This window comes from Erythrolamprus reginae, chromosome 1 (assembly GCF_031021105.1).
Source record: "Erythrolamprus reginae isolate rEryReg1 chromosome 1, rEryReg1.hap1, whole genome shotgun sequence".
NCBI lineage: Eukaryota > Metazoa > Chordata > Lepidosauria > Squamata > Dipsadidae > Erythrolamprus > Erythrolamprus reginae.
In genome coordinates, this window is record NC_091950.1 from 319046738 (window position 1) to 319073439 (window position 26702).

The 26702-nt window shown below is 37.9% G+C and overlaps 2 protein-coding genes across 8 annotated transcripts in view; both read right to left on the minus strand.

The window, feature by feature from the left end:
• Positions 1-10544, minus strand: part of FBXO30 (F-box protein 30) — a 38145-nt gene extending 27601 nt beyond the window's left edge. For 3 of the 4 annotated variants that reach the window (XM_070733664.1, XM_070733663.1, XM_070733665.1), the window contains exon 1: positions 10369-10544. The gene's annotated coding sequence lies outside the window, so the exon portion shown is untranslated. The remainder of the gene's footprint in view (positions 1-10368) is intronic. The other variant, XM_070733666.1, reaches the window with a different exon arrangement.
• A 7331-nt stretch (positions 10545-17875) lies between these two features.
• The window catches only part of SHPRH (SNF2 histone linker PHD RING helicase), a 62485-nt gene continuing 53658 nt past the window's right edge, over positions 17876-26702 (minus strand). For all 4 annotated transcript variants that reach the window (XM_070733670.1, XM_070733669.1, XM_070733667.1 and 1 more), the window contains 5 exons: positions 26065-26157; positions 25530-25616; positions 24766-24944; positions 20381-20461; positions 17876-19186 (listed from right to left, as the gene is read on the minus strand). In XM_070733670.1, coding sequence (XP_070589771.1) covers positions 19090-19186; positions 20381-20461; positions 24766-24944; positions 25530-25616; positions 26065-26157 — 537 coding nt within the window. In that variant the 3' untranslated portion in view covers positions 17876-19089. The remainder of the gene's footprint in view (positions 19187-20380; positions 20462-24765; positions 24945-25529; positions 25617-26064; positions 26158-26702) is intronic.

Below are 26702 nucleotides of genomic sequence, written 5' to 3' on the forward strand. Positions count from 1 at the left end.
GCATAGATCACTGGGAAATTGGGAGAACAGAAGCAAAATATGTACCCTTTTGCAAATGTACATAACGGTAGAGTTCAGAACTGAGTGCCAAAAACTGCAGACAGGCAAAACCATTTACCACAGATCATGAGTTCTGGGTTTATTTTATCAATGGTAGATATCTGAAATCCCAAATAACAAAGTCATGGATAATGAAGTCCAGGTATAGAATTTTTCCTTAACTGATCATCGGGATGTACGAATATCCCTTTTCTTTTGTGAGAAAGAATAACCAGAGTTCCCGTACTTGAGTCACCTTTTATTTTATTAGTTTCCAATTAAATCTGCATTTTTTTTAAAAAAATTACTAACAAAAAGAACAAAAAGGCAAGAAAAAAGTATTACAAATGAAATTAATCTTCTGCTGCTTGTTTTGTAAACACTAGTGTATTAAATTGCAACAATACCATCCTTCGGTTCCTGGAAGTTGTACATGAAATACAGCAAGGGTTCTCACATCTCAAGTTTCTAAAGCCCATAAATCCAACCTCTCATTTTCAATGTAAATTTAATGACACAATATTTCCATCTAGAGAGATATTGCTGAAAGAGTATTCAACATAAACAAACATATTTTAAGTAAATCTGCCAAAAGACAACCTTAGTGAGATTAGCTGAAATACCTCTATCATATCCAAGAAAATCAGGAGAAAAAGCCCAAATTTTTCCAATATATGTAATTTATTACATCTGAGGGTTTCTACCATATGCTCTTTACAATTTTGTTTCAAATTTCTTGAAGTATGAGTATTTATACTGTTGTCTGTTGCAATAAACTTTTAAACTTTAACAATGCATTTGAGGGACTTATTATTTCAGAAAATACTCTTGGCTCTCTCACTATTTGTGGATGATTATAGACTAAATCATAGCTGTCTTTAAATAGAAAAATCGTTCAAATGAACTGGAGCCAAATCCATGAGCATGATTTTGAAATATTTCCTTCCAAAGATTGCTAAATAAAGTAAACATTTCTGTGATTTCTTCCAGCCAATAATATCAACTTTTAATACAGTTCAGCTATACGTTTGCATATAATTATTGATTTGAGACACAAACTATCTCTGTTGATTAAAACTTGAAAATAAATATGGGAAATACAGGGAGTAGAATGTGTGCATAAGGAGCTGACTTGTTATTCAGCAATGTATATTTAATTACACTGTCACCACATTCTTGCTTGCAAGTTTTGCTTACTGCAATGAAAATGTCCAATCATAACAGAATAATAGCCTTTGATATATACTGTGCCTAATTAATGATCAAATTATGAAAAGCAGCTGCTCATTTCTGATGAAGCAATGTCAGCAAGTAGGTTCAGTTCATTAGATATGTTAAAGTACGTGTGCTTGCCTGTTACCAATCAAGAAACCTAAAAATACACACAGTTCTGGTTAGATGTACACTGCTCTTAGAAGGTTCAGACCACCTGATGTTATTGTACATATTACAATCAGCTGACTACAGTTGTCAAAGCATGTTTGGAAAGTCTGCTAGCACAAGCAGAATTCCAACTACAACAAACAACCCAATCACCAATGTTTATATGAATAAGAAAACATATTAAGGACTTGAAACAAATAGTACCTCTAATACAATCTATCTCTTTGATAACCAGTTACTTAATTCAACAGATTTAAACCCGATAGTTGAATTTTAATTCTATTTCTGATAATCTTTTATCCATTTTATGATTGCATTTTTTATTATTTCACGTTTTATTATTTTATTTTAAATTGTAATCTTCCTGTTAACCAGATTCATTCAGACTTCACATTGCACCACAGTGTGTCCTAACAGCAACTCAGAATTCACAGCTGATTTGATTTACTTTTTCTTCTACTCTTTTCTAAAACTTGATAAGTTTTTAAATTTAAATTGCCATGAGGCATCTCAATGACAAATTCGACCTAAGTGGCATATGGATAATCAAACCTGATTTAAGACTGATTTTAAAACTGCTTGGCTTTTATCCATAATTTGTAGCCCTTTCCTCTTTCTCTTGTACCTTCCCATTTATAAATACAGTAGTGGGAAAGAAGATACAAGATTAGCTATATTTTCTTGGTACATCTGAACCCAGAAACAATGGTTATTAGTTTCTAAAAGAATCTGAAGAAGCCAACTTTAATCAAAGGATTAAGATTTTGGTCTGAATGGAAATTGCCAAGTTCACATATCACAATAAGCACAAAAACTAATGCATAATTTATTAATACAATCCTCAAATGAATACACTAGCAAAACATTACACCAAAAGTATAAATATGATCATATAAGCTATATAAAGTATTTTAATAGATTTAACCAACAAAGCTAAGAAATACACAGGAAGCATGGGTAGACCTCTTTTGCCAATGATTTGTATTCTATAATGGAGAATTAGGACTGAATAAAATCCAATTATAAAGTTTTTAGAACATTCACTTTAGGTGAGACCTGTGATTTTTCAGATTTCCTTTAAATTTCCTTTACAGATTTCCTTTAAAGATTCTTATTCTTGATGTTGTATATCATAATGAAACTATGTTTCAAGGTATCACTAGATCAGATGTGTTTAGCAAATATTAACCCAACACAAAAGATATTAAGATATAGAAGATATTGTCATGTCATCCTTAAAAATAACACAATAACATAATTAGTTACCTTAGTAACTAATTTCTCAATTGTTCATTAAAAATTGCTATGTTTTCCTCAAAATTTCAACAGAAAAATATCAAAACCAAAATTTGTAAAAATAAAGAAGCAATCTGAAAAAAATTCTAGCACAGATGACTGAAGCAAACAGCGTACTTTTACTTGTAAGGCACTTGTTCACTTGACCTCCAAATTTGCATCAGATTCTGTGAGGTTGATGTTGTTAGTTGTGAAGTCGTGTCTGGCCCATCATGACTCCACAGACAACATTCCTCCAGGCGTTCCTATTCTCTATCATCCTATGGAATCCCGTTTAAGCTCATACCAACTGTTTCAGTGACTTCATCCAGCCACCTCATTCTCTGTTGTCCCCTTCTTGTTTTGCCCTCAATCTTTACAAGCATTATGCTCTTCTCCAGTGAGTCCTTCCTTCTTAATTGGTGGCCAAAGTATTTGAGTTTCATCTTCAGGATCTGGCCTTCTAAAGAGCAGTCAGTATTGATCTCCTCTAGGATTGACTGGTTTGGTCGCCTTGCAGTCCAAGGGACTCACAGGAGTCTTCTCCAGCATCATAGCTAAAGGCCTCAATTCTTTGGCGTTTAGCCTTTCTTATGCTCCAACTTTCACAGCCATATATTGCAACTGGAAAAACCCTAGCCTTGACCATACACACATTTGTTGGCAGGGTGCTGTCTCTGCTTTTTAGCATGCTGTCTACATTTGTCATACTTTTCTTCCCCAAGCAAGCATCTTTAAATTTCTTGGCTGTAGTCCCCATCTGAGATAATTTTGGAGCCCAGGAAAACAAAATCTGTCACTACTCCATTTCTTCCCCATCTATTTGCCAGGAATTGAGAGGGCCAGATGCTATGATCTTAGTTTTCTTAATGTTGAGTTTCAACTCAGCTTTCTATTTTTTTACATGCATCAAGAGTCTCTTTAGTTCCTCTTCACTTTCTGCCATTAGAGTGGTATCATCTGCATATCTGAGGTTGTTGATATTTCTCCTGGCAATCTTAATTCCAACTTTTGATTCATCCAGCCCTGCCTTTTTCATGATGTGTTCTGCATATAAATTAAATAGGCAGGGTGACAGTATATAGTCTTGCCGGACTCCTTTCCCAATTTTGAACCAATCAGTGGTTCCATGTCCAGTTCTCACTGTTGCTTCTTGACTCGCATATAGGTTTCTTAAATAAAATGGTGTGGTACTCCCATCTCTTTAAGAACCTGCCACAATTTGTTGTGATACACACAATCAAAGGCTTTATTTAGCGTAGTCAATGAAGCAGAAGTAGATGCCTTTCTGGAACTCCCTATTTTTCTCCATGATCCAGCTTATGTTGGCAATTTGATCTCTAGTTCTTCTGCCTGTACTTCTGGTACTTCTCAACCCACATACTGCTGGAGCGTAGCTTGCAGGATTTTAAGCATAACTTTACTAGCATATGCAATGGTGCGATAGTTTGTACATTCTCTGGCATTGCCTTTTTTTAGAATTGGAATGTAAACTGACCTTTTCTAATCCTGTGGCCACTGTTGGGTTTCCCAAATTTGCTGGCAAATTCAGTGCAGCACTTTTACTGCATTGTCTTTTAAGATTTTGAATAGCTCAGGTGAGGTGCTGTCACCTCCACTAGCTTTGTTGTTGCTCAGATTTTCTATGGCCCATTTGACTTCACATTCTAGGATGCCTTGCTCGAGGTCAGTGACCACCCCCACTGTTATTATCAGCTCATTCTTGTATAGTTCCTCTACGTAATTTTGTTATATCTTCTTAATTTCTTCTGCCTCTGTTAGGTCCCTGCCATTTTGGTCCTTTATCATGCCCATCTTTGCATGAAACATTCCCTTCATATCTCAAATTTTCTTGAAGAGATCTCTGGTCCTCCCTATTCTATTGTTTTCTTCTATTTCTTTGCACTGTTCGTTTAAGAAGGCATTCTTATCTCTTCCAGCTATTCTCCAGAATTCTGCATTCAATTGGGTGTATCTTTCTCTTCCTCCCTTGCCTTTTGCTTCCCTTCTTTTCTCAGCTATTTGCAAAGCTTCCTCAGACAACCATTTTGCTTCCTTGCATTTCTTTTTCTTTGGGATGGTTTTAGTTGCTACCTCTTGAACAATGTTCAATTCAATTCAAATCAAATTTATTACTATTACAGTCATAGACCAAAACAAATAAAAACACTTATACACAACCAAAAGTTGTAGGATAAAATGATAAATAACAGTGTTGCGAACAATAACAATGTTGTGAACCTCCATGCATAGTTCTTCTCTATTTATCAGATCTGTATATTCATCATGGATATGATTTAGTTCATCAACTGAGTGGCCTCCTGCTTTTCCCTACTTTCTTCAATTTAAGTCTAAATTATGTGATAAATTCATGAACTATGGAGTAAACATTGTAATTACCAAGTTCTCTGCAAGAGTACAATTCACCAGACAAATGTATGAAATTCTACCAAATCAAGGATACTTACTTATATGACAAGTTTCAGCTTTCCATGATGCACAAATTAACGCTTTAAATATTCAATTTCATTTTCTAAACCCATTAAGTGATTCTCCTAAAATGACCTATCATATAGGCAATGGTCACTCTGAATGGTTTCAGTATTGTAGGCTGATTCTGTCCACACGTAGGAAAAGTTCAATCCTGACCGGCTGAAGGTTGACTCAGTCTTCCATCGTTCCATGGTTGATAAAATGAGGAGCCAGATTATTGGGAAAAATATGCTGACTCTGTAAACCATTCAGAGCATGCTATAAAGTGTTATGGAGCAATATATAAGTGCTATTGGCATTGCTATTTTGACTGCTTTCATGATTAAGAAATATTCAGATCTAATATATGAAATGAGATGGCAAAGCTATTACACATTATTCCAAACTTTGCCAATTACACATTATGAATAGATTTAATCTATTTTGACAGAAACAACTTTCAGAATCACAGAGACATTAAAGATACAGTATCACAAGCCATCTATGTTTAAAAACAATTTCAAAATATAAATTTTAACTTATATAAATTGATCCACATGACAAATCATCTGGATTACTTCACGAAAAATACAGGTAGTCCTCAATTTACAATAATTCAATTAGTGATTTTTGTTCAAAGTCACAATAGCACTGAAAAAGGTTATTGTTTTTTACATTACAACCATTGCATCGTGCCCATGGTTACGAGATCCCCTCTTGCAACCTTCTGACAAGCAAAGTTAATGAGGAAGCCAGATTCACTTAACAACCATATTACTAACTTAACTGCAGTGATTCACATAACAACTATGACAAAAGTCATAAAACAGGGCAAAATTCACTTAACAATTATCTTGCTTAGCAACAGAAATGATGTGCTCACTTGTGGTCATAGGTCAGGGACGACCTGTAATCTTTGGTCAATGAAGTCTAAAAATACCCAGTGTATTTGAAGTCTGCTAAATTCAGGTCTGTTAAATTGTGGGCCTATTTGTATATTTTACTAGAATTTTCCATAATCTAATAATAAATCATTTTAAAAAACCGTACATGTCTTTTGGTTCAATATTATATATCGAACATATATACGTAAACAAACAAACAAATAAACAAACAAACAAACTTTTCTTCCCATTTTTTCCTGCATGTTCAGGGTTTTCTTTTTTTGGATCAACCAAATCCTTTGGTGGTGACAGGGACCGACCAATGGGCTTGTTGCTTAAGCCTGATATCACAGACTGAAAAGAGATTGTCTAGCCAAAAATCATCCAGCTGAGTTTCTTGCCTAAAGTAAGACCAGAACTCATAGCATAGTAAAGCAATATTTCTGATTTGAAGCTCAGGGCAAAATGATATGTAGACACTTTCTTTAAAAAATGCCTAAATAAAGGTGCCGGCTAAACTACTTCTCTGAAAACGAATGTTGAAAATTTAGATAAAGGGCTATGAAAATATAAATTATGTTAGCCCCTGAATATCTGAAAAAAAAAAACAATATAGCATAATTATATGCATATTAGTTCTGCTTCCGTGACTACAAACAGCTTATTCTGTACTCAAAGATATAAATGCTATAGTTGAAGACAGAAATAAACCACCTGCCTATTGAGATTGGAAATGATTGAATACTGAATTTTAATTCAGACAATATAGCTTCATAATAAGAAAATTAAATATTCTCAAATATTAGTCATTACAAGTTGTATTAAAACATTTGAACCCTGACATTTTAAAAACTAGAACAGACAAAAAAACCCTGCCCATAAAGCCCTGCACATTGTATCTGCTGATATTCCTTGGGGGGTGTAGGAGAGATTTACACTTAATTTAGGAGCAACAGATTCCAGACAAACATCTCTCTTCAACTCAATAAAAGGAATTGTCAATGCTCTGTTCATCCATGACTTCCCGTACATAATAATTTACCTGTCAGCATATACAGTTCTCTGAATCAGAACCATAATACATTCTAAATAAAACAAAACATACTTAAAATATTGCAAAACTGTTCCCAGAAAAGAAGAATTGCAAATTAGGTGTGAAATATATTATTTACTTCTGATCAATTATAATCTGAAAATACAACAAACACTTCTACTCTTCGTGTTTAGCTACTCTCTGAGGTGTTTTTTGATGTGGTAATATACAGTAGGTAGACCTTGACTTACAAGAGTTTTTTTTAGTGACCATTCAAAGTTACAATGGCTTTGAAAAATGTGACCTATGTCCATCTTTCACAGTTACAAACATTGCAGCATCCTCATGATCATATGATCAAAATTAAGATGCTTGGCAATTGGTTCATATTTATGATCATTGCTATGTCATAAGGACTTTTTGCAACCTTCTGACAAGCAATGAAGAAGCTAGATTCACTTAACAACCAGGTTACTAACTTATCAGTTGCAGTGATTCACTTAACAACTGTGGCAAGAAAGATTGTAAAATGGGGAAAAACTCATTTAACAGAAATTTTGGGCTCAATTGTGGTTGTATGTCAGGGGCTACCCATAGCTTTTTAACCAGCAGCCACCAATATACAGTATCTCTTCACTGTCTTAGCTAACCTAACAGAAAACATCATATGATAGATTCAAAAAGAAACTTCTAGATAATCATATGAATGGCAATTAATCTGGAAAATAAGGATTTTAAAAATAGTTGTGATTTAAAAATACTGTAGCTTTAATCAGAATTAAGGCCATTGTACATAAACCTACTTAGAAATAATTACTACAGATCTCAAAGACTAATGTCAAGAGCTATTTCTCAATGTCTGTAAGTTTGTATTGTTCATGTTTTATATTAAAAACATCATGCATTTCTCCATGTAGTCTCAGCAGATGGCAGCACCTCTGGACTTGGAAATGCAGCAGGATCAGAAATACAAAGGCTGTAGGCCAGATTGGGAAATGAGGAAAGAAATTCTCAGAAAAAGGCAATTTCAAACTATTTTAGTATTACTTCCCATAATATTATAAGGACATGTTCATAAAATCACTAAGACTCACACTGTACCTGAATATGATTTAGGGTTTTTATTTCATCCTAAGATTTCAGAAAATAATTTCAGAAAAACTGCTTTATTGTGGAAGAAAATATCGAAGAGCTTAAATAGCAGATAGTATTTCAGCAGATCTATTCTAAAATAAAACATGGTTCCTTCACATCCCAATGAAAATGTTAATTCTGAGTTTCTTGGCTTACACAATGACCTTATATTCTACTTGAATTAAGAACTACAGTACTCCAAATTTTATTTTCAAAGAACTGTTGACCATTATGACTCAGCTAAAGTCAAACATTATTATATGACACATTCACATCTTATAATTGCTATTCATTTTTCTATTTTCACTAGCTAGGCAGACTAAATAAAATTCACTCTATTCTTTCATTGCTAGAGGTTTTTAAGTACTTTTTTTCAAGATTTTGTACTGTTCCCTAAGATATCAGCCCCAGGATGAACTTCTTCCTGATTTACTTAACAAGCAGAACCTTGGTGCTCGTTTTTGTGGCTTCAATTAAAAACATTTGCTGTCCAAATGTTGCTGTAGTTCTGACTGTATGTTGTCTCTAGCTTTCAAATTTGTCAGACTTACTTCACTTTCAACAGAGAAATAATCTTTTTAAAATACATTTCCCATGCATACAAGGTGTTCACACATACAAGATACAGCTTGCCTCCAGAAGTTGTGAATGCTCTAACAGTGGAAGTTTTTAAGATGATGTTGGATAACCATTTGTCTGTAGTGTAGTTTCCTGCCTAATCAGGAGGTTGCACTGGAAGATCCCCAAGATCCTTTCCAACTGTTGTATTGTTGCTATTGTTATTGTTGTTATAATTATCATTATATCAGTGTGATAATAAAAGATGGTTCCAGAAACCAATGGAATCTGCCATCAATCCAGAGCCACCTCCAGGGTGGAACTTTGGGTTTTTTTAGATCAAGAATGAATATACCAACATTTCAAATATAAAAATTAAAAGGGATTGCATTTCTGCACAAAATACAGAGTTTACAGGTCCTTCAACACCCCCTCCTTAACAAAGGTTGGTTTGCTTACAATGGTAATCTAGGCTAGCATTCCTGAATCCTCATTATGTGAACACTGTTTTATTATCACTGCTATTGCATTGCTATTGTTATTATTATTTTATCCGCACACACAAAAATAGTAATACACAGCAAACAAGACTTATATGTTGGATTTCGTATCACAATATCATAAGTCGAACACTTCCCAAGCATCTAGGAATGTGTGATAATTATTATTATTATTATTATTATTATTATTATTATTATTATAATACAGCACTAAAACTATCCTCTCTGTCCATCCTTACAAACAAATCAGGACTGGTACAGCAACACCTTTCTCTACAGTTTTAAAACCAGGGTGCCTGGTTTTCTTAAGTTTTCCTCACAGGGCTTTTTTTCAGGGGAGGGCGTCTAGCTACCTAGAGGCGAATACAGAAGAGGGCCGCGTTCCCACTTTCCTCGTTTCTTTATTCATTTCGAATGCCCACCCCTCCCCAAAAATGGGAAAACCTTTCGAAGTGGTAAAGTAGGAGAGCTAAAGAAGAAAAGCAAACGGCGGCGGCTCGCAGCTGTCGGGTTCCCTGGGCGCCGCCGCCGCCGCCGCGAACAAAAGAGCTCTTTCTTGGAAGCAGCCGGAGTTGGGCGTGCCCAGCGTTGTGTGAATCTGCGCACCTTTTCTCGTTAGTTAAGGACGGAGACAGCGAAGGCATTGGAGCCCGGGACGGCCTACTTTCCACCCCCACCCGCCCCTTTTCTGCCATTGTCTCCCGTGGTTGTTGTGGTGGAGGAGGGAGAGAGAAAGGAGGGGGGGGGAGCGCCAAGGGAAGAAAGGCAAACCGGCGGACACAGAACGCCTTCCTCCATCCCTATGCCGAGGCAGCGGAGAGACCAAAGCCCCCTTTCCCCACCCGCACCGCCCCCCCCCCCTCCGGCCAAGGAGGCGCCCTCATAAAGGCACCAGCTGTCAAACAACGACGGCAACCCTTCATCTCTCCCGGTTTCTCCCCAAACGGCTGTGTGGCCGCCCGTCCTCGGACTCCGCTCGCCGGGGCAGCCTCCCCAGCCGCAAGCAACGGCACGAATTTACTCGACCGGGCCCAGTAGCAGCCAGACAAGTCCCCGGACCCTCCTCCACTTCTCCAGCCCCGGGACTCACCGCCCAAGCCGGTCTTCCGCCTCCCGAGTGTGAACGAGTCCCCCAGCCAAACGGTACACCAGCCGTTGCCGAGAGGTTCTCGAGCTCGTTCCGGTGAGGGGCGGGGCAGAGAAAGGCCTCGTTCCGGGTGGCGTTCCTTCGCTCCGCCCCACCTCCGTTCCCACGCCAGCGAGAGCGTCGGGGAGAAGGGCGGGGCCTCTAAAAGACGTCGCGGCCGGTCACGTTAATGACGTAAAATACGCAACTGTCTTAAAACACCCTCGCCACCCCATCCACCGTCCTCCAAGCAGGAGCCGGACGGGGGTTGGTCCATGTTTGGTAAATGCGTTGCTTCTCGTATACAGTATGCCGTGTTAGGCTCGCTCGCGGTGTTTGGTGAAACATTAAATAGTCTTTTTTATTAACGAATTACCCAGTTCTGGTTAATAATTTTGCAACTATTGTAGATCAGTTGAAATTACAGAGCCTAGCCCCATGTTCACCTCAACGAGAGATTGGTGACTTAGCAGTTCTAAATTCCACTTTATGGTAAGCCACCAACCTCTCGAATAAAATAGTAAACACCATCAATGCCAAATTACAAATGAAGCTGAACATTGAGACACAAGAGATGAAGGAGTTGAATGTGATTTTTAAAGCATTTATTAGTATCTTAGACCTTAGAGCCTTAGAACTCTGCACTCCAAGCAAGACAAGCAAATGATTTTTAACTAGAGAAAATGTCTCCGTAAAGTTCAAAATTTAAAGTGAAAACACAGAGCTGTCAGTAATGATAGGCGTACAAATCTAATAAATTCTTCTTATTATTATTATTATTATTATTATATTATTATTATTATTTTTAATGGCCTGTTGGCCCCACAGGTGACCAGGGATGCAGTGGGGGTAGTAAGTTTATGCACTATTGAATACTTAATAGTTCCTTCCTTCTCTAGTACCTTAGTATAGGAAATAGTTAAATAGTATGTTTTTACCCATAAACGCTTTAATCATTTTAATCATTATCTAGAATTGAACTTTTATAGCAATTGAGCTACTTGCCAAATTTGTTATCATACTGAACCTTATGGGTTCAGTACAAAATCTTAAAATGCTACTGTGCTCCTCAACGAATAATGCTGTCTATCATTTGTCCTTTTTGTGGCTCTTCAAATAATATGACTTAGTCCAGTGATTTTCAACCTTTTTTGAGCCCTGGCACATTTTTTACATTTACAAAATCCTGGAGCACACCACCAACCAAAATGACACTCTCCTCTCTTTTTCCATCCCTGTCTCCTCCCCCCATTGTGTGTGTGTGTACACACTCTTGAACCATTTCCAAAAACAGGTGAGGGTTGGTGTTTTTTTCTCTCTTATTCTTTCCAAAAACAGGTGAGGGCTGGGTTTTTTCTCTCTTAATTCTTTGGGTGCTTTTATCATATGCTTTAAATCAAGAGTGACTTCTTTCTCTTGTTTTTCTCTTTCCTCTCATTCTCTGCCTCAATCATTTTCTCGTTTCTCTTTTTTTCTCCCCTTTTTTCTCATTTCTCTCTCTCCCTCTCCTTTTCTCTCTCTCCCTCTTGCTTTCTTTCTCTCCCTCCCTCTTTTTCTCTGTCTCTCTCTCTCTTTCTCACTCTCTCTTACTATCTCTTTCTCTCGTACACCATGCCGGCAACAGCGGCATCGGGTAGTAGCCACGGGGCAGCGGCAGGGCAGTTGGCTGCGAGCGGGAGCTCCAGGGCGGAGGCAGCTGGAAGTGTTGCTGGATGCGGTACATGCTGGCGCTACGCTGGGCATGGGCGCAGGGCTGGCACCTCCATCGCGGCCCAGCCAGCGGGCCAATGCCAGCCCCACAGCACCAGCATGTTTGGCATCCAGCAACATGTCCAGCCGCCACCGTGAGTGCCTCCACCCTGGAGCTCCCGCTCGCAGCCGACTGCCCTGCTGCCACCCCGCGGCTACTGCCCGGTGCGGCTGCTGCCGGTGCACTTCCGCTCCTGGCACCTTCGTGCCAGGCCCCAAAGCTCACCTGCCACTGCCACCAGGGAAGCTCCAGCTGGGTGGGGCGCTGCAGCTGCCGGAAAACTTGGAATACATAGAAACATAGAAGACTGACGGCAGAAAAAGACCTCATGGTCCATCTAGTCTGCCCTTATACTATTTCCTGTATTTTATCTTACAATGGATATATGTTTATCCCAGGCATGTTTAAATTCGGTTACTGTGGATTTACCAACCACGTCTGCTGGAAGTTTGTTCCAAGGATCTGCTACTCTTTCAGTAAAATAATATTTTCTCATGTTGCCTTTGATCTTTCCCCCAACTAACTTCAGATTGTGTCCCCTTGTTCTTGTGTTCACTTTCCTATTAAAAACACTTCCCTCCTGAACCCTATTTAACCGTTTAACATATTTAAATGTTTCGATCATGTCCCCCCTTTTCCTTCTGTCTTCCAGACTATACAGATTGAGTTCATTAAGTCTTTCCTGATACGTTTTATACTTAAGACCTTCCACCATTCTTGTAGCCCGTCTTTGGACCCGTTCAATTTTGTCAATATCTTTTTGTAGGTGAGGTCTCCAGAACTGAACACAGTACTCCAAATGTGGTCTCACCAGCGCTCTATATAAGGGGATCACAATCTCCCTCTTCCTGCTTGTTATACCTCTAGCTATGCAGCCAAGCATCCTACTTGCCTTTCCTACCGCCCGACCACACTGCTCACCCAGTTTGAGACTGTCAGAAATCACTACCCCTAAATCCTTCTCTTCTGAAGTTTTTGCTAACACAGAACTGCCAATGCAATACTCAGATTGAGGATTCCTTTTCCCCAAGTGCATTATTTTACATTTGGAAACATTAAACTGCAGTTTCCATTGCTTTGACCATTTATCTAGTAACGCTAAATCATTTACCATATTACAGACCCCCTCCAGGAATATCAACCCTATTGCACACTTTAGAGTCATCGGCAAATAGGCAAACCTTCCCTACCAAACCTTCCCCTATGTCACTCACAAATATATTAAAAAGAATAGGACCCAGAACAGATCCTTGTGGCACACCGCTTGTAACCTGTCTCTGCTCAGAATACTCGCCATTAACAATAACTCTCTGATGTCTATGCTTCAGCCAGCTTGAAATCCACTGAACTATCCAGGGATTAAGTCCAATCTTCACTAATTTATCTATCAGCTCTTTATGTGGAACCGTATCAAAGGCTTTGCTGAAGTCCAGATAGGCAATATCCACGGCACCACCTTGATCCAACACCTTTGTGACATAGTCAAAGAACTCAATGAGATTAGTCTGACACGATTTGCTTCAGTAAAGCCATGCTGATTTGGGTCCAATAAGTTATTGTTTTTTAGATGCTGATTTATCCTCTTTTTGAGTAGAGTCTCCATCATTTTAACTACAACTGATGTCAAGCTAACTGGCCTGTAGTTACCAGCTTCTTCTCTACTGCCCTTCTTGTGGATAGGCACAACACTGGCAATTCTCCAATCCTCAGGGACATCTCCTGTTAACAGGGATTGGTTAAACAAATCAGTCAGGGGGGTAGCAATGACAGATCTGAGTTCTTTAAGAACTCTGGGGTGGATGCCATCTGGACCCATTGCCTTATTTATCTTTAATCTTTCAAGTTCTTCTAAGACATCGGCTTCTAAGATCACTGGAGCTGAATCCGTACAGCTGGAAGCAATGCTATATCCCTCTATAGTATTATTTTGTAAGGTGTCTTTTGAGAAAACTGAACAGAAGTAGCTATTGAAATGGTCAGCGATCTCCTTATTCCCATCAATGCATGTATTATTCCCGGTACTAAGCTTTGTGATGCTGCAGTTTTTCTTCTTCCTATCACTAATATATCTGAAGAAGGTTTTATCCCCCTTCTTTACAGATTTTGCTATTTCTTCCTCTTGAGGCTTTAGCAGCATATATTATCTGTTTCGCCTCCTTCTGTCTCATTTTATACACCTCCCTATCAGCTATACTTCCAGACTCTTTATACCTCCTATAGGCAGCCTTTTTTTCATTGACTATAGCCCTTACATCATTGCTAAACCATAGCGGTTTCTTCTTCCTTTTACCTTTAGTTACTTGCTTTACATAAAGTCTTGTGGCTTTTAAGATGGCCTTTTTTAATACAGTCCACTGGGTGCTCGCTCCTGCCAATTTATTCCTCCCCTTTAATTCATTATTTAAATATTCCCCCATTGCATTAAAATTTGTTTTTCTGAAATCCAATACTTTGGTTGCAGTATAGGATTGCTCACAATCAGTTTTTACATCAAACCACAAACATAGATGGTCACTGCAACCTAAATTTTCTCCCACCTTGACCTCTGAAACCCAATTCCCATTTGTAAAAACTAAATCTAGAATATTCTCCCCTCTAGTTGGTGTCTTAACTAGCTGTGCCAGAGCTGCTCCTGTAAAGGCCTCTACTATATTCTTACTTTTGCATGTAAGGGCACTGGGGATATTCCAGTCAACATCAGGCATGTTGAAATCACCCATAACCACAATATCTCCCTTTACTGCCATTAGGGTAATCTCATCCACCATCTTGTTGTCATGTTCCTCAGATTGCCCTGGAGGCCTATAGATCACCCCAATTCTAATGACAGAACCGTCTTTATTTTGTATGCAAATCCAGAGGGTCTCCAGATCTTTACATGTATTTTGAATTAGTATTGTTTTTAGACTTTCTTTAACATAAATGGCTACTCCACCTCCCCTTTCTATTCTATCCTTCCTATACAGTGTATATCCTGGTATGGATATTCCCCATTCATTAGAATCCTTAAACCATGTCTCAGTTATGGCAACCAGATCCAAATTATCTCTAGATATTATGGCCATTAACTCACAGAGCTTGTTGCTCAAGCTTCGAGCATTCGTGTACATTACCCGAAGAACATTATTTTCATTATTAGTTTGCCCCTTATCATCAACAACTACATCTATTTTATTTACAGCTCCCCTTTCATAAGCTTCCAGAAACTGATTTATCCTCATTGGTCGGGGACAGAAATCCTCCACATCTGGTACATCTCTGTCCCCTTTACCTAGTTTAAATGCCTGTCCAAAAAAGTTCTGAATTCCTCACCGAGCATCTGGGTACCTCTGTATGATGGATGCAAACCATCCCTCTTAAACAACTCCCTATTAGACCACCTACTGACATCATGACTTACATAACCAAAACCTTCAGCTTTACACCACTGCCTTAACCACACATTAAACTCTCTGAGACGCAAAGAAGGAAGCTCAGCTTCCGGTCTCACAACTTTTTGTTCTTCGCGCCCTCAGCAAAAAGTTGCGAGACCGGAAGCTGAGCTTCCTTCTTCACAGCACACCTGACCATGTCTCACTGGTTGAAAAACACTGACGTAATCAACTGAAAAAGAGTCCAAGCACCTATTTGAAAAATTATCTTGGTCGGTAAGCCACACACACACAGTCACATGACCTTTAAGCCACCCTAGAAGTGTTCTTTCTAGAATACTAAGCACAAGGAAAGAGAGGGGTGGCATACAAGTCCAATTAAATAAATAAATAAAGGGAGGGAGGAAGGAAGAGATTTTTCAAAATTCCTTCTGCTTACAGAATCTATAAGTAAACCAATCCCCTATTTCTACTACTGCTGATATCCTAACTATTGATACATTCCAAGTGTTTGAATGGGACTACCAAAACAAAAGTACAATAGAAAAATATATTATCAAACTTCTCTATCTCTTGAAATGATCTTAATAAGATAGAGCAGTGATGGCGAACCTATGGCACGGGTGCCACAGGCGGCATGCAGCCATATCTGCTGGCACACAATCCGTTGCCCTAGCTGAGCTCCAATATCCATGTGTGCCAGCCAGCTGATTTTTGGCTCCTACAGAGGCTCTGGGGTGGCATTTTTGGCTTCTAGAGAGCCTTGGGGGGATGGGGGGCATTTTTACCCTCCTTCAGCTCCAGGGAAGCCTTTAGAGCCTGGGAAGGGTGAAATATGAGCCTACTGGGCTCACCAGAAGTTGGGAAACAGGCCATTTCTGGCCTTCAGAAAGCCTCCGGAGGGCAGGGAAATATGTTTTCGCCCTTCCCAGGCATTGAATCATGGGTATGGGTACTTGCACATGTGTGACAGCGCGCGCACATGCTCTTTTGGCACCCGAGGGAAAAAAGGTTCGCCATCACTGAGATAGAATTTAATTTGGATAAATAACAATTATATTTAATTGTTTAAACCACACAAGACCTGTTGAATTTCTGTAGTACTTAATATTGGCCTTGTGTATTAGCATTTTCCATAAAACCAAGATGAACAGCCAGCTGGCATCATCTGCTGGACTGAAGCACAATAGAAACGCAGGACACAAATTCTTTGAATGTGTGTGTGTGTGTGTTTGTGCGCTAAATACTTTTCTCAAAAGTATTTCAGTTTTTCTACAATTTTAATTCTAAAATGCACTTTTCGTAACAGCCAGTTTATGGAGTGTGATCATCTGCTCCTCTTCTTAAATTGAGCAAGAAAGAAAAAAAGTTATATCCTTGATTCACCCAACCCTTCCCCCTCACTCTGGTGTGGTATTTCTTTAGCTTCTGTTAATAGTACATGACAATTCTTGTAAACAACTTTTATGTTCCAGGCAACCAAAAAAGGAAGAAAAAGGCTGGTTCTACTTAGAGGAATGCTTTGCTAGCCAAGTCTTCAGATTGCCTGAAATGGTAGAAACTTTTGTCACATTGACCTAGCTAGCTTGTAGTTGAGATAAATGAGAAACACATAAACATTGCTTTTTGATGAAGAAAGCTTCTGTTATTTCCAGATTTGGGCACACGTTACCTCTTCTAGATGGTAAAAAAAATTCTTTAAAAAATTGAATGGATACTTTAAAAACTTAACGCTAATTAAAAGTAAGCAGCTGAAAAATTAGTTGTAGTAAAATTGTGTTTACATACCATCCAATCACAAACTGTATCTCTAGCAACCAAAGATACACAGCCAAGTCACTAAGCCCCAGGGAATCTCTAATCCAGTCCTAAACCAAGGGCAGTTTCCATCAAGTCCCAGAATATGTTTTCAAAAATAGGAAGATTCAATTATTGGCATTGTGGGATAACTAGATTGATTTGCCATCTATTTTTTTGTCTTCCTGTCAAATCCAATAGTTAAATCACTTAAGATTCTTCTTAAAATCTGTGTTCTTAAGATTTTTATTAATATTGATTGTTTCCTCGTTGCTTATTTGACCCCTATGACAATCATTAAGTGTTGTACCTCATGATTCTTGACTAATGTATCTTTTTCTTTTATGTACACTTAGAGCATATGCGCCAAAGAAAAATTCCATGTGTGTCCAATCACACTTGGCCCATAAAGAATTCTATTCTATTCTATTCTTACCCCCACTTTAAAAGACAGGACCTACTGTCTTTTAATAATACATAATAAATACAGACATGATTGGAGGCAATGATCAGGAACGATTATCTTGGCAACATAAAATATCCACAATGAAACTTTCAGCTTTAAATTTTACTTTCAATCTGCATCCTAGTCTTTATCTACCTATAATTAGCAATTTTGTAAGATTATTCTACCCAGATATTTTCTAAGACATTCATCATATGAAATCTCAGTGAGTTTAGCTTTATTATTATTAAATTCTTCACTGTTTGGATACATTTATTTTTTTATGTCTACTATTAATAGCTAATCGTAAACCTGCTAGTAAAATTGAACAAGCAGTACAATAAAAGTAATAATTTGCAAGTTTGTCATTCTTTGCTTACAACTGTATCAAAGTGAATGCAAGAGAAGGCATTGCCATTTTTAACAGAATACAAAAACCAAAATTTTAAACAAAACAATACAAATGTAAGAATCTTTAAAAATGTGAACATATCTAAATGGATATGTCTAGCTATCATTTGAAGACAAAGATCATACAAAAGACATTAATTTACAAAAAGCACATTAACAGCAAGTTTAAGAAGAAAAAATTAAATTGGAGTATTATATAATAAATATTATTGTATTATAAAAATTTAAGTGGTATCTAAAGATTAACAGATTAAGGATAATTGATACTCTTGCTTGCATGATACTGTTAGTTGCATGATATCATGGGAGCACCACTGCAAGTTCCTTCAAAAAAGTAATACAGTAGTTTATTTTGAAACTTATTTTAATAATTAATTGCAAAAAAAAATGTAGACAACGATGTCCTCACCATACAAATTATTTCTTCAACATTTAGTTGAACATTTTGATGAAGCAAACAATACATGCCTCTTATTTAACTCTCTTAGATCAGAAATTCTAAGCATAACTCATTTAAGCATCCAAGCAATGATGCCATCTATTTGCTCCCACTGCTTTAAATATATGTTCTGATGTAACAAGCTACATTGAATTATTTCCCCCCCACAATTAAAGGTCGATTACGGTTTTTAAGTTCTTTGGAAGTACAAAGATATAGTTTATTAATTTCTAAATAAAGTGCATTTTGATTAATCAAAATAATATTTTGGAGAAATTCACAAACACAGAACTTAAATTGTTTACTCGTATTTTCATCCTAAAATGAAGGAGTAGTTGGTGACAGCTACTGGAATTTCTGACAGTTAGCTCTTATTATCTTAGATAAATTCTGTCCCTCTTCCAACCTCCGTAAACCTGAAAGGTAAGTCCTGGCCCCATTCCAACCTCGGTGAGTTTTGAAATAGACTATTTCATTCAAGTTCTTCAGTTTCTTCTGAGAAAAGATCTGCCAAATCAGCTACAGTTAACACAGAGGCCTCCGACTGTTTCAGAGAAGAATTGGAATGACTTTGGGAAAAAAACGAGAGAGAGGAAGAAAACAAATCAAGAAGACTGAGAAGCAGATGGTACACTCACAGCTCTGCACTAAGTTTATCTTATAATGATCATGGAGAAAAATGGCAGTTTACAAAGAACACTGCTTCATTTCAAAGCCATATTGTGGCTGATAATTTTAAATATTTTCCAGGATAGTTTACAATGTCATTTAGGTTAGAAATGGTAAACTCTTTTCCAATCCAATTTTATCTAATTTTAAGTAAAATGATGTACATTAGAAATTATGCAATAAATTAAACTACCACTTCACACATAAAAAGCTCTGACTGGATGGTGGGGAATGGGGTGATTTATATTCCTTCCATTCCTCACCATCTAGTCAGAGCTGAAAAAGTTTCTTGGATGACAAGTGAAACATCTTCAAAGAAAAACAAAAAGTTAAGTTGCCTCTTGAAAAAGCATCTTTGGGACAACTAAGACTTGGATGACTGAGAATCTCCATAGACATTGAGATTTGATTATACAATGTTACATAAGGCAAACAATAACCAAATACAATTCTTTAGTATTTTAAAAGCAGAAAAATATTTTTGTAGAATCAAACTATATCCTAATAATTAGTCACCCTGAGTAAATAACCAATGAACCTGTAATGATTTATATAGACTTCCTATGCATACAACCTTATATGATTCTTGGTAATTTGGCTAATAAAAATGAGATAATTGATTTAAGAGGTAAATTATTTTGATTTGAAAAGTTAGCCTCCAAGATCAGTTTCAGGAATTGATTCAGTTGTAGTAGTCTGAGAGTTCAAAATACAAACAAAGGTAATTCCTATGGACTTTACCAATAGTTAGATATAGTAAAGTCCAATTGTTCTTATTTGCTATATTAATCTGAGATATTTTCACTGGAGAAAGTTTTTATTATGCTTCAGATTTTTTTTTTGCAACAATATTCACAATTTGAAAATGCCTGTAATTGAGGGTTCTTGGACAATGCCTCTCTTTTTTTATCATAATTCTAATTCCTGATATAATTCTACATGTCCATTCCTGTTTCATTCCATGGAATATATATGTGTGCGTGCGCGCGCACACGTGCACACATGTGTTCACAGAGTTGCAGTTACATGATATTACATACTGGATGGCTCACTTACCCATTTGAATAACAATTTGATTATCAGCTTTTACCTACCTCCTTTCTACAGTTTTCATCATTGTCTGCATACGTTCTTCTATTGTTGCTTTAATCAAGAATCTATGAACAATAGTAGCTCTGCATTTTGAAAACAAAACAAAAAGTATACATTATTTCCCAGAAGTAAATTTTACTGAGCTCCAAAATTTTTATTTACTAGTAGCAGTTTATAATCTAAATCCTTTAAATTAATGGTTTCAGTAGTCAAGCATATTTTAAGAACAGATTAGAATCAGTTAATATTTCTTAAAAAATCACATTAACTAGTTTCCTCCAGATCTATATTACAGTTTTAGAAAAATAATATAAAGGAAATAGTCTTTATATTAAAGGGAAGGCTGTTTAAAAAAAAAGCACCAGACATATTTTCAATCTATTTTGTTCTCTTAATTAAATTAAGAAACCAAAGAATAGCCAATTGTAGTTACAGTACCCACCAAATGGAATGAACAGCATTTTTCCAACTCAATCAAAGATATCTCTTTCCTTCACATTTCATGAAGGAGAAATATCGATAAGCACAAACAAGTGCAAACTAAATATATTCATTTAAGATAAGATGATACAGTGATACCTCTACCTAAGAACGCCTCTACTTAAGAACTTTTCTAGATAAGAACTGGGTGTTCAGGATTTTTTTGCCTCTTGTTAAGAACCATTTTCTACTTAAGAACCTGAGCCCGGAAAAATTTCACAGAAAATTTGAGAGCGGCACGAAGGCCTGGCCAGTTTCCGGCCATACCCCCTGGGTTTCTCTCTCTGGCGCAGTGTATGGGAGGCAGCCTCGTGCAGGGTGTACGGAAGGGGTGTGCTCCTTGCTGCCTCAGAGTCCCTCTTTTTTTTTTTAAGCCTTAAAATTTTGGTTTTGATTCCCTCTCCTCACCTTCTTCCTTTGGCAGCGACTGTCCTCCTCTTTTTCCTCTTCCTCCTCCCACCCAAATTCCGAGCTTTTATTTTTTCTTTCCTAATGGGTTTGCACACATTATTTGCTTTCACATTGATTCCTATGAGAAAAATTGCTTCTACTCACAAATTTTTCTATTTATGAACCTGGTCACGGAGCGGATTAAGTTCTTAAGTAGAGTTATCACTGTATTCTAAATCAGACTTCCATAGCTTAGATGTCTTCCAAGTGTGTGGATATTAATTTCCAGAATTCACCAGAAAGTATGGCATTGTGTGAATGCGGGAAGGTAAAAATCACTGTATTTGAAAGACTGGTAAAATAGACTGGTAATTTTGTTAATTTTTGTTCATGGGTAAAATAGATTGGTAATTTTGTTAATTTTTGTTCATGGGTCCAGGAGATTATCAACGCTTCCTTGGGGAGGGGATCCTTTCCATCTTCCTATAAAGTGGCGCTTGTGCGCCTCCTCCTCAAGAAGCCCTCCCTGGACCCAGCCGTACTTAATAACTACCGGCCAGTCTCCAACCTTCCCTTTATGGGGAAGGTTGTCGAGAAGGTGGCACTCCAGCTCCAGCAATCCTTGGAAGAAGCCGATTATCTAGGTCCCCAGCAGTCGGGTTTCAGGCCCGGTTACAGCACGGAAACTGCTTTGGTCGCGTTGATGGATGATCTCTGGCGGGCCCGGGACAGGGGTTTATCCTCTGTCCTGGTGCTTCTTGATCTCTCAGCGGCTTTCGATACCATTGACCATGGTATCCTTCTGCACTGGCTGGAGGGGTTGGGGGTGGGAGGCACTGTTCTTCAGTGGTTCTCCTCCTACCTCTCCGGTCGGTCGCAGTCAGTGTTAGTGGGGGGTCAGAGGTCGACTCCGAGGTCTCTCCCTTGTGGGGTGCCTCAGGGGTCGGTCCTCTCCCCCCTGCTATTCAATATCTACATGAAACCGCTGGGTGAGATCATCCAAGGGCATGGGGTGAGGTATCATCAGTACGCTGATGATACCCAGCTTTACATCTCCACCCCATGTCCAGTCAACGAAGCAGTGGAAGTGATGTGCCGGTGTCTGGAGGCTGTTGGGGCCTGGATGGGTGTCAACAGACTCAAACTCAACCCGGATAAGACGGAGTGGCTGTGGGTTTTGCCTCTCAAGGACAATTCCATCTGTCCTTCCATTACCCGGGGGGGGGGGAATTATTGACCCCCTCGGAGAGGGTCCGCAACTTGGGCGTCCTCCTCGATCCACAGCTCACATTAGAGAACCATCTTTCAGCTGTGGCGAGGGGGGCGTTTGCCCAGGTTCACCTGGTGCACCAGTTGCGACCCTATCTGGACCGGGACTCACTGCTCACAGTCACTCATGCCCTCATCACCTCGAGGTTCGACTACTGTAATGCTCTCTACATGGGGCTACCTTTGAAAAGTGTTCGGAAACTTCAGATCGTGCAGAATGCAGCTGCGAGAGCAGTCATGGGCCTACCTAGGTATGCCCATGTTTCACCAACACTCCGCAGTCTGCATTGGTTGCCGATCAACTTCCGGTCACAATTCAAAGTGTTGGTTATGACCTTTAAAGCCCTTCACGGCACTGGACCAGAATATCTCCGAGACCGCCTGCTGCCTCACGAATCCCAGCGACCGATTAGGTCCCACAGAGTGGGCCTTCTCCAGGTCCTGTCAACTAAACAATGTCGGTTGGCGGGCCTCAGGGGAAGAGCCTTCTCTGTGGCGGCCCCGACCCTCTGGAACCAACTCCCCCCCCCGGAGATTAGAACTGCCCCTACTCTCCTTGCCTTTCGTAAGCTCCTTAAGACCCACCTGTGTCGTCAGGCATGGGGGAACTGAGACATCTCCCCCGGGCACATACAATTTATGAATGGTATGTGTGTATGTATGTGTGTTTAGAAAATGGGGTTTCTTTTAAATGTTTTTAGTAGAAATTTAGATTTGTTGTAAACTGTTTTTTTCACTTTGTTGTGAGCCGCCCCGAGTCTGCGGAGAGGGGCGGCATACAAATCTAAATAAATAAATAAATAAAATAAATATTTGTATGCTGCTTTTATTTTTACAAATAGCTCAAAAAGTCAAACATATTCGACACACCTTCTTCCTATTTTCCCCACCAAAACAACCCTGTGAGGGGGGTTGGACTGTGAGAGAGTGGCTGGCTCAAAGTTGCTCAATTGACTTTCATGACTAAGACGGAACCTGAACTCACAGTCTCCTACTTTTTAGTTTGGTGACTTAATATTAAAACAATTGGCTTTAATTCTGTTTTAATCTTAGATATTCTCTGTACATTCATATTAATGTTAAACCACTTATGGTAAGAAAGATGGAGTCCGGAAGTAGCAACTGATGCAAGAGATGGAAATGGCAAAAAGAATTATATGAAGAAAATGGAGAAGTGGTATTAGTTCAGATAATAAATGAATGGTTGTTGTAGATATATGTTTTGGAAAAGGAGATACTTTCTGGCAATTAAAGGTTGTGGATATATGTACTGTATTCTTATGGCAGAAATTCTGTGATGTCTTACAACAGTATCACATACAAACAGTACAAATAAAAAATACTGTTGTATTATAGCAGTTAATTCCTTGATAAAATTAGTGGCTATATTCTAAAATATATTATTTTCCATCTTAGTTTGCATGTTTAGCTTATAGGGTTTTATTAAAAAAATATTTGTTTAAGATTAAATATTGTTTTATTACAAAAATATATTGAAAATGTATTCTAATTAAAATAATTCTTAAAAAAAATTTTTTAAATTGTAGGGGACAGCCTTGCTTTAGAATTCCTGAGTTATAGAATGTTTTCTCTGGGAATAAGTATTTGCCTCTATTCTCCTGATTTTTAGAAAACACAATGTTTTAATTGTTAACTGATTTGCATGATGTTGAATTAACCATCATATTTTATATTTTGTTATATTTTTATTAGCTACACTTAATATGTGCAAATGTGTATGTGCAAAAAGACAGAGGATAAATGTAATAATTTAAGAAACAGGGTAAAAAAATGCTGTCATTTTATTAAACAGAACAGTACTGAGTTTTTGAAGCATCTACTCTGAAGTAAATGGCGTACAAGGTCTGTTCCAATTTTGTTAATCTGTAATTTGCAAGACAGAGCAATTTAGTGGGGGGGGGGTTTACATTTTCTAATATCTTTAAATTACCTAACTTAAATCCTAAAGTAGTTCCTGTGCCTCCCCCCCTCCAAGGTGTTAAAATGTCATGTTTGAAATCCCCCCCCCCATTGTGTACATAATTGATCCTGGTTGGGAATAGGGTGTGGCTACATAAATTCACAGAGGTAACTGTCAACCATTGACTGATAAGTCTTAGTCCTAACACATTGGAGGGGGGTGGGGGGTGTTAGAATAAGTGAATGTAATTGGCAAAACAGGAACAAGAGCCTCTAAAACCTTTATGATGCTGGAATTAGATTACATAAATCAGTCTTTAGAACATACTTAGTTTGCCCAATACGATGCACTCTGCCAATAGCCTGTAATTCATGTGCTGGATTCAATATGGGCTCAACCAGCAGTACCTGGGTTGCTTCAATTATGTTTAGACCATTAGAACCAGTATGGAGAGGCAAAAGCAGTATGTTGATCTTGGGATCATATTTAAATGCAGAGAGGTTTTCCTGGAAGATAAAAATATTGTTGTATCATTTCAACAAAGGAAAAGGTTGGATGGGGGGGGGGGATGGAGAGAATAAATATAAATTTATCACTTTTCAGTGTATTAAATAAACGTAACTAAAGGTGGGTGACAGTACATCCTAATTACCTTATACATACAAAACAACCAACATGATGCGCAACCATAATATGGGCTCCTTGTTATCCCTGATTAAAAATCTTTCCCATGATACTGTGGATAAATCTTCTTTTGAATTAACTGGGAATCTGGATAGAGTAAAATCTGACCCACTTGTTCCCAACCATCCTAAATTATGGGAGCATTAATATCTTGGATATATGCTTCTTTTACATCAAACTGGAATTAACTGGTGGATGTTGTTAAATTTGTACTTGATCCTTATTTTACAATCTTATATCTTATTTATCTTCCTTTTTTTCTTAATTTACAGTATTATAGTTACTTTAGTAAATAAATAAATTTCACCAGTTAAAACATGAATTACTTTAGTACAAATGTGTTATCCTTACTATATTAGTATTAAGGGGGAGGACAAAATATATAACAATAATAATGAAAAAAATACCTGAAATTTGTGAATTCCATTGATTTGAGCAAACTCCATGTTATTATCATGCAAAGCTTTTGCAATGATATCAAGCACATCTTGCCACTGCAAAATATAAAAGAAAATTGTTAATATAGTACAAATAAGATGGATGGTAATAGCAATAGCACTTATATATAGCTTTACAGTCCATTACAGCCCTCTCTAAATGGTTTACATAGTCAACATGTTGCCCCCAACAATTTTGGGTCCTCATTTTAACCACCTCGGAAGGATAGAAGGCCGAATCAACCTTGAGCCTGGTGAGCTTTGAACCAGCAACTTGCAGGGAGCAGAAGTAGCCAGCAGTACTGCTCTCTAAAAGTTGCACCAGTATGGGAGCTTTCTTACTTATTACTTCAAAAATAAGTAGTAGTGCAGCCAAATATATAATTGTCAAGGCTCACCAGATCTAGCTTCAATCAATTCTCATTTCATTAATTAACACTCCAGAACCCTGTAAAATAACACTTTCACAAACTGATCTTTTACAATTTTTAAATCTTAGAAATACCGTTGAGAAAACTAGAGCTTTTGCCCCTGGATCTTTGAATTGAATTTTCTTTAAAGTTCGGACTACAGCTTCCACTTTAGTTGAGTGGCTTCCCTTTCAATAGAAAGAAAATGAAAATTAGTTTTTTATTTATGGTATTTATTCAGTACAGATCATATCAAAATTACAAAGTAACATTATGTATTATGTGTTTTACAACACTGTTTATAACGTATCAGCTCCCCCCGGAGATTAGGACTTCCCCCACCCTCCTTGCCTTTCGCAAACTTTTGAAAACTCATCTATGTTGCCAGGCATGGAGGAATTGATATATCTTTAGCTGCCTTTGATTTTATGAATGGTGTGTTTGGGCTGTATGACTGTTTTAATAGGGGTTTTTTAAAGACTGTTTTAACATTGGATTTGTATATGATGTTTTATTGTTGTGAGCCGCTCCGACTCCTCGGAGAGGGGCGGCATACAAATCTAATTAATAATAATAATAATAATGATGATGATGATGATGATGACCGAATTCTGAAGCATAACACACCAGACATTGTGATCATGGAGAAAAAGAAAGTATGGATCATCGACATCGTAATCCCAGGAGACAGCAGAATTGAGGAGAAGCAGCTAGAGAAATTAGTGAAATATGA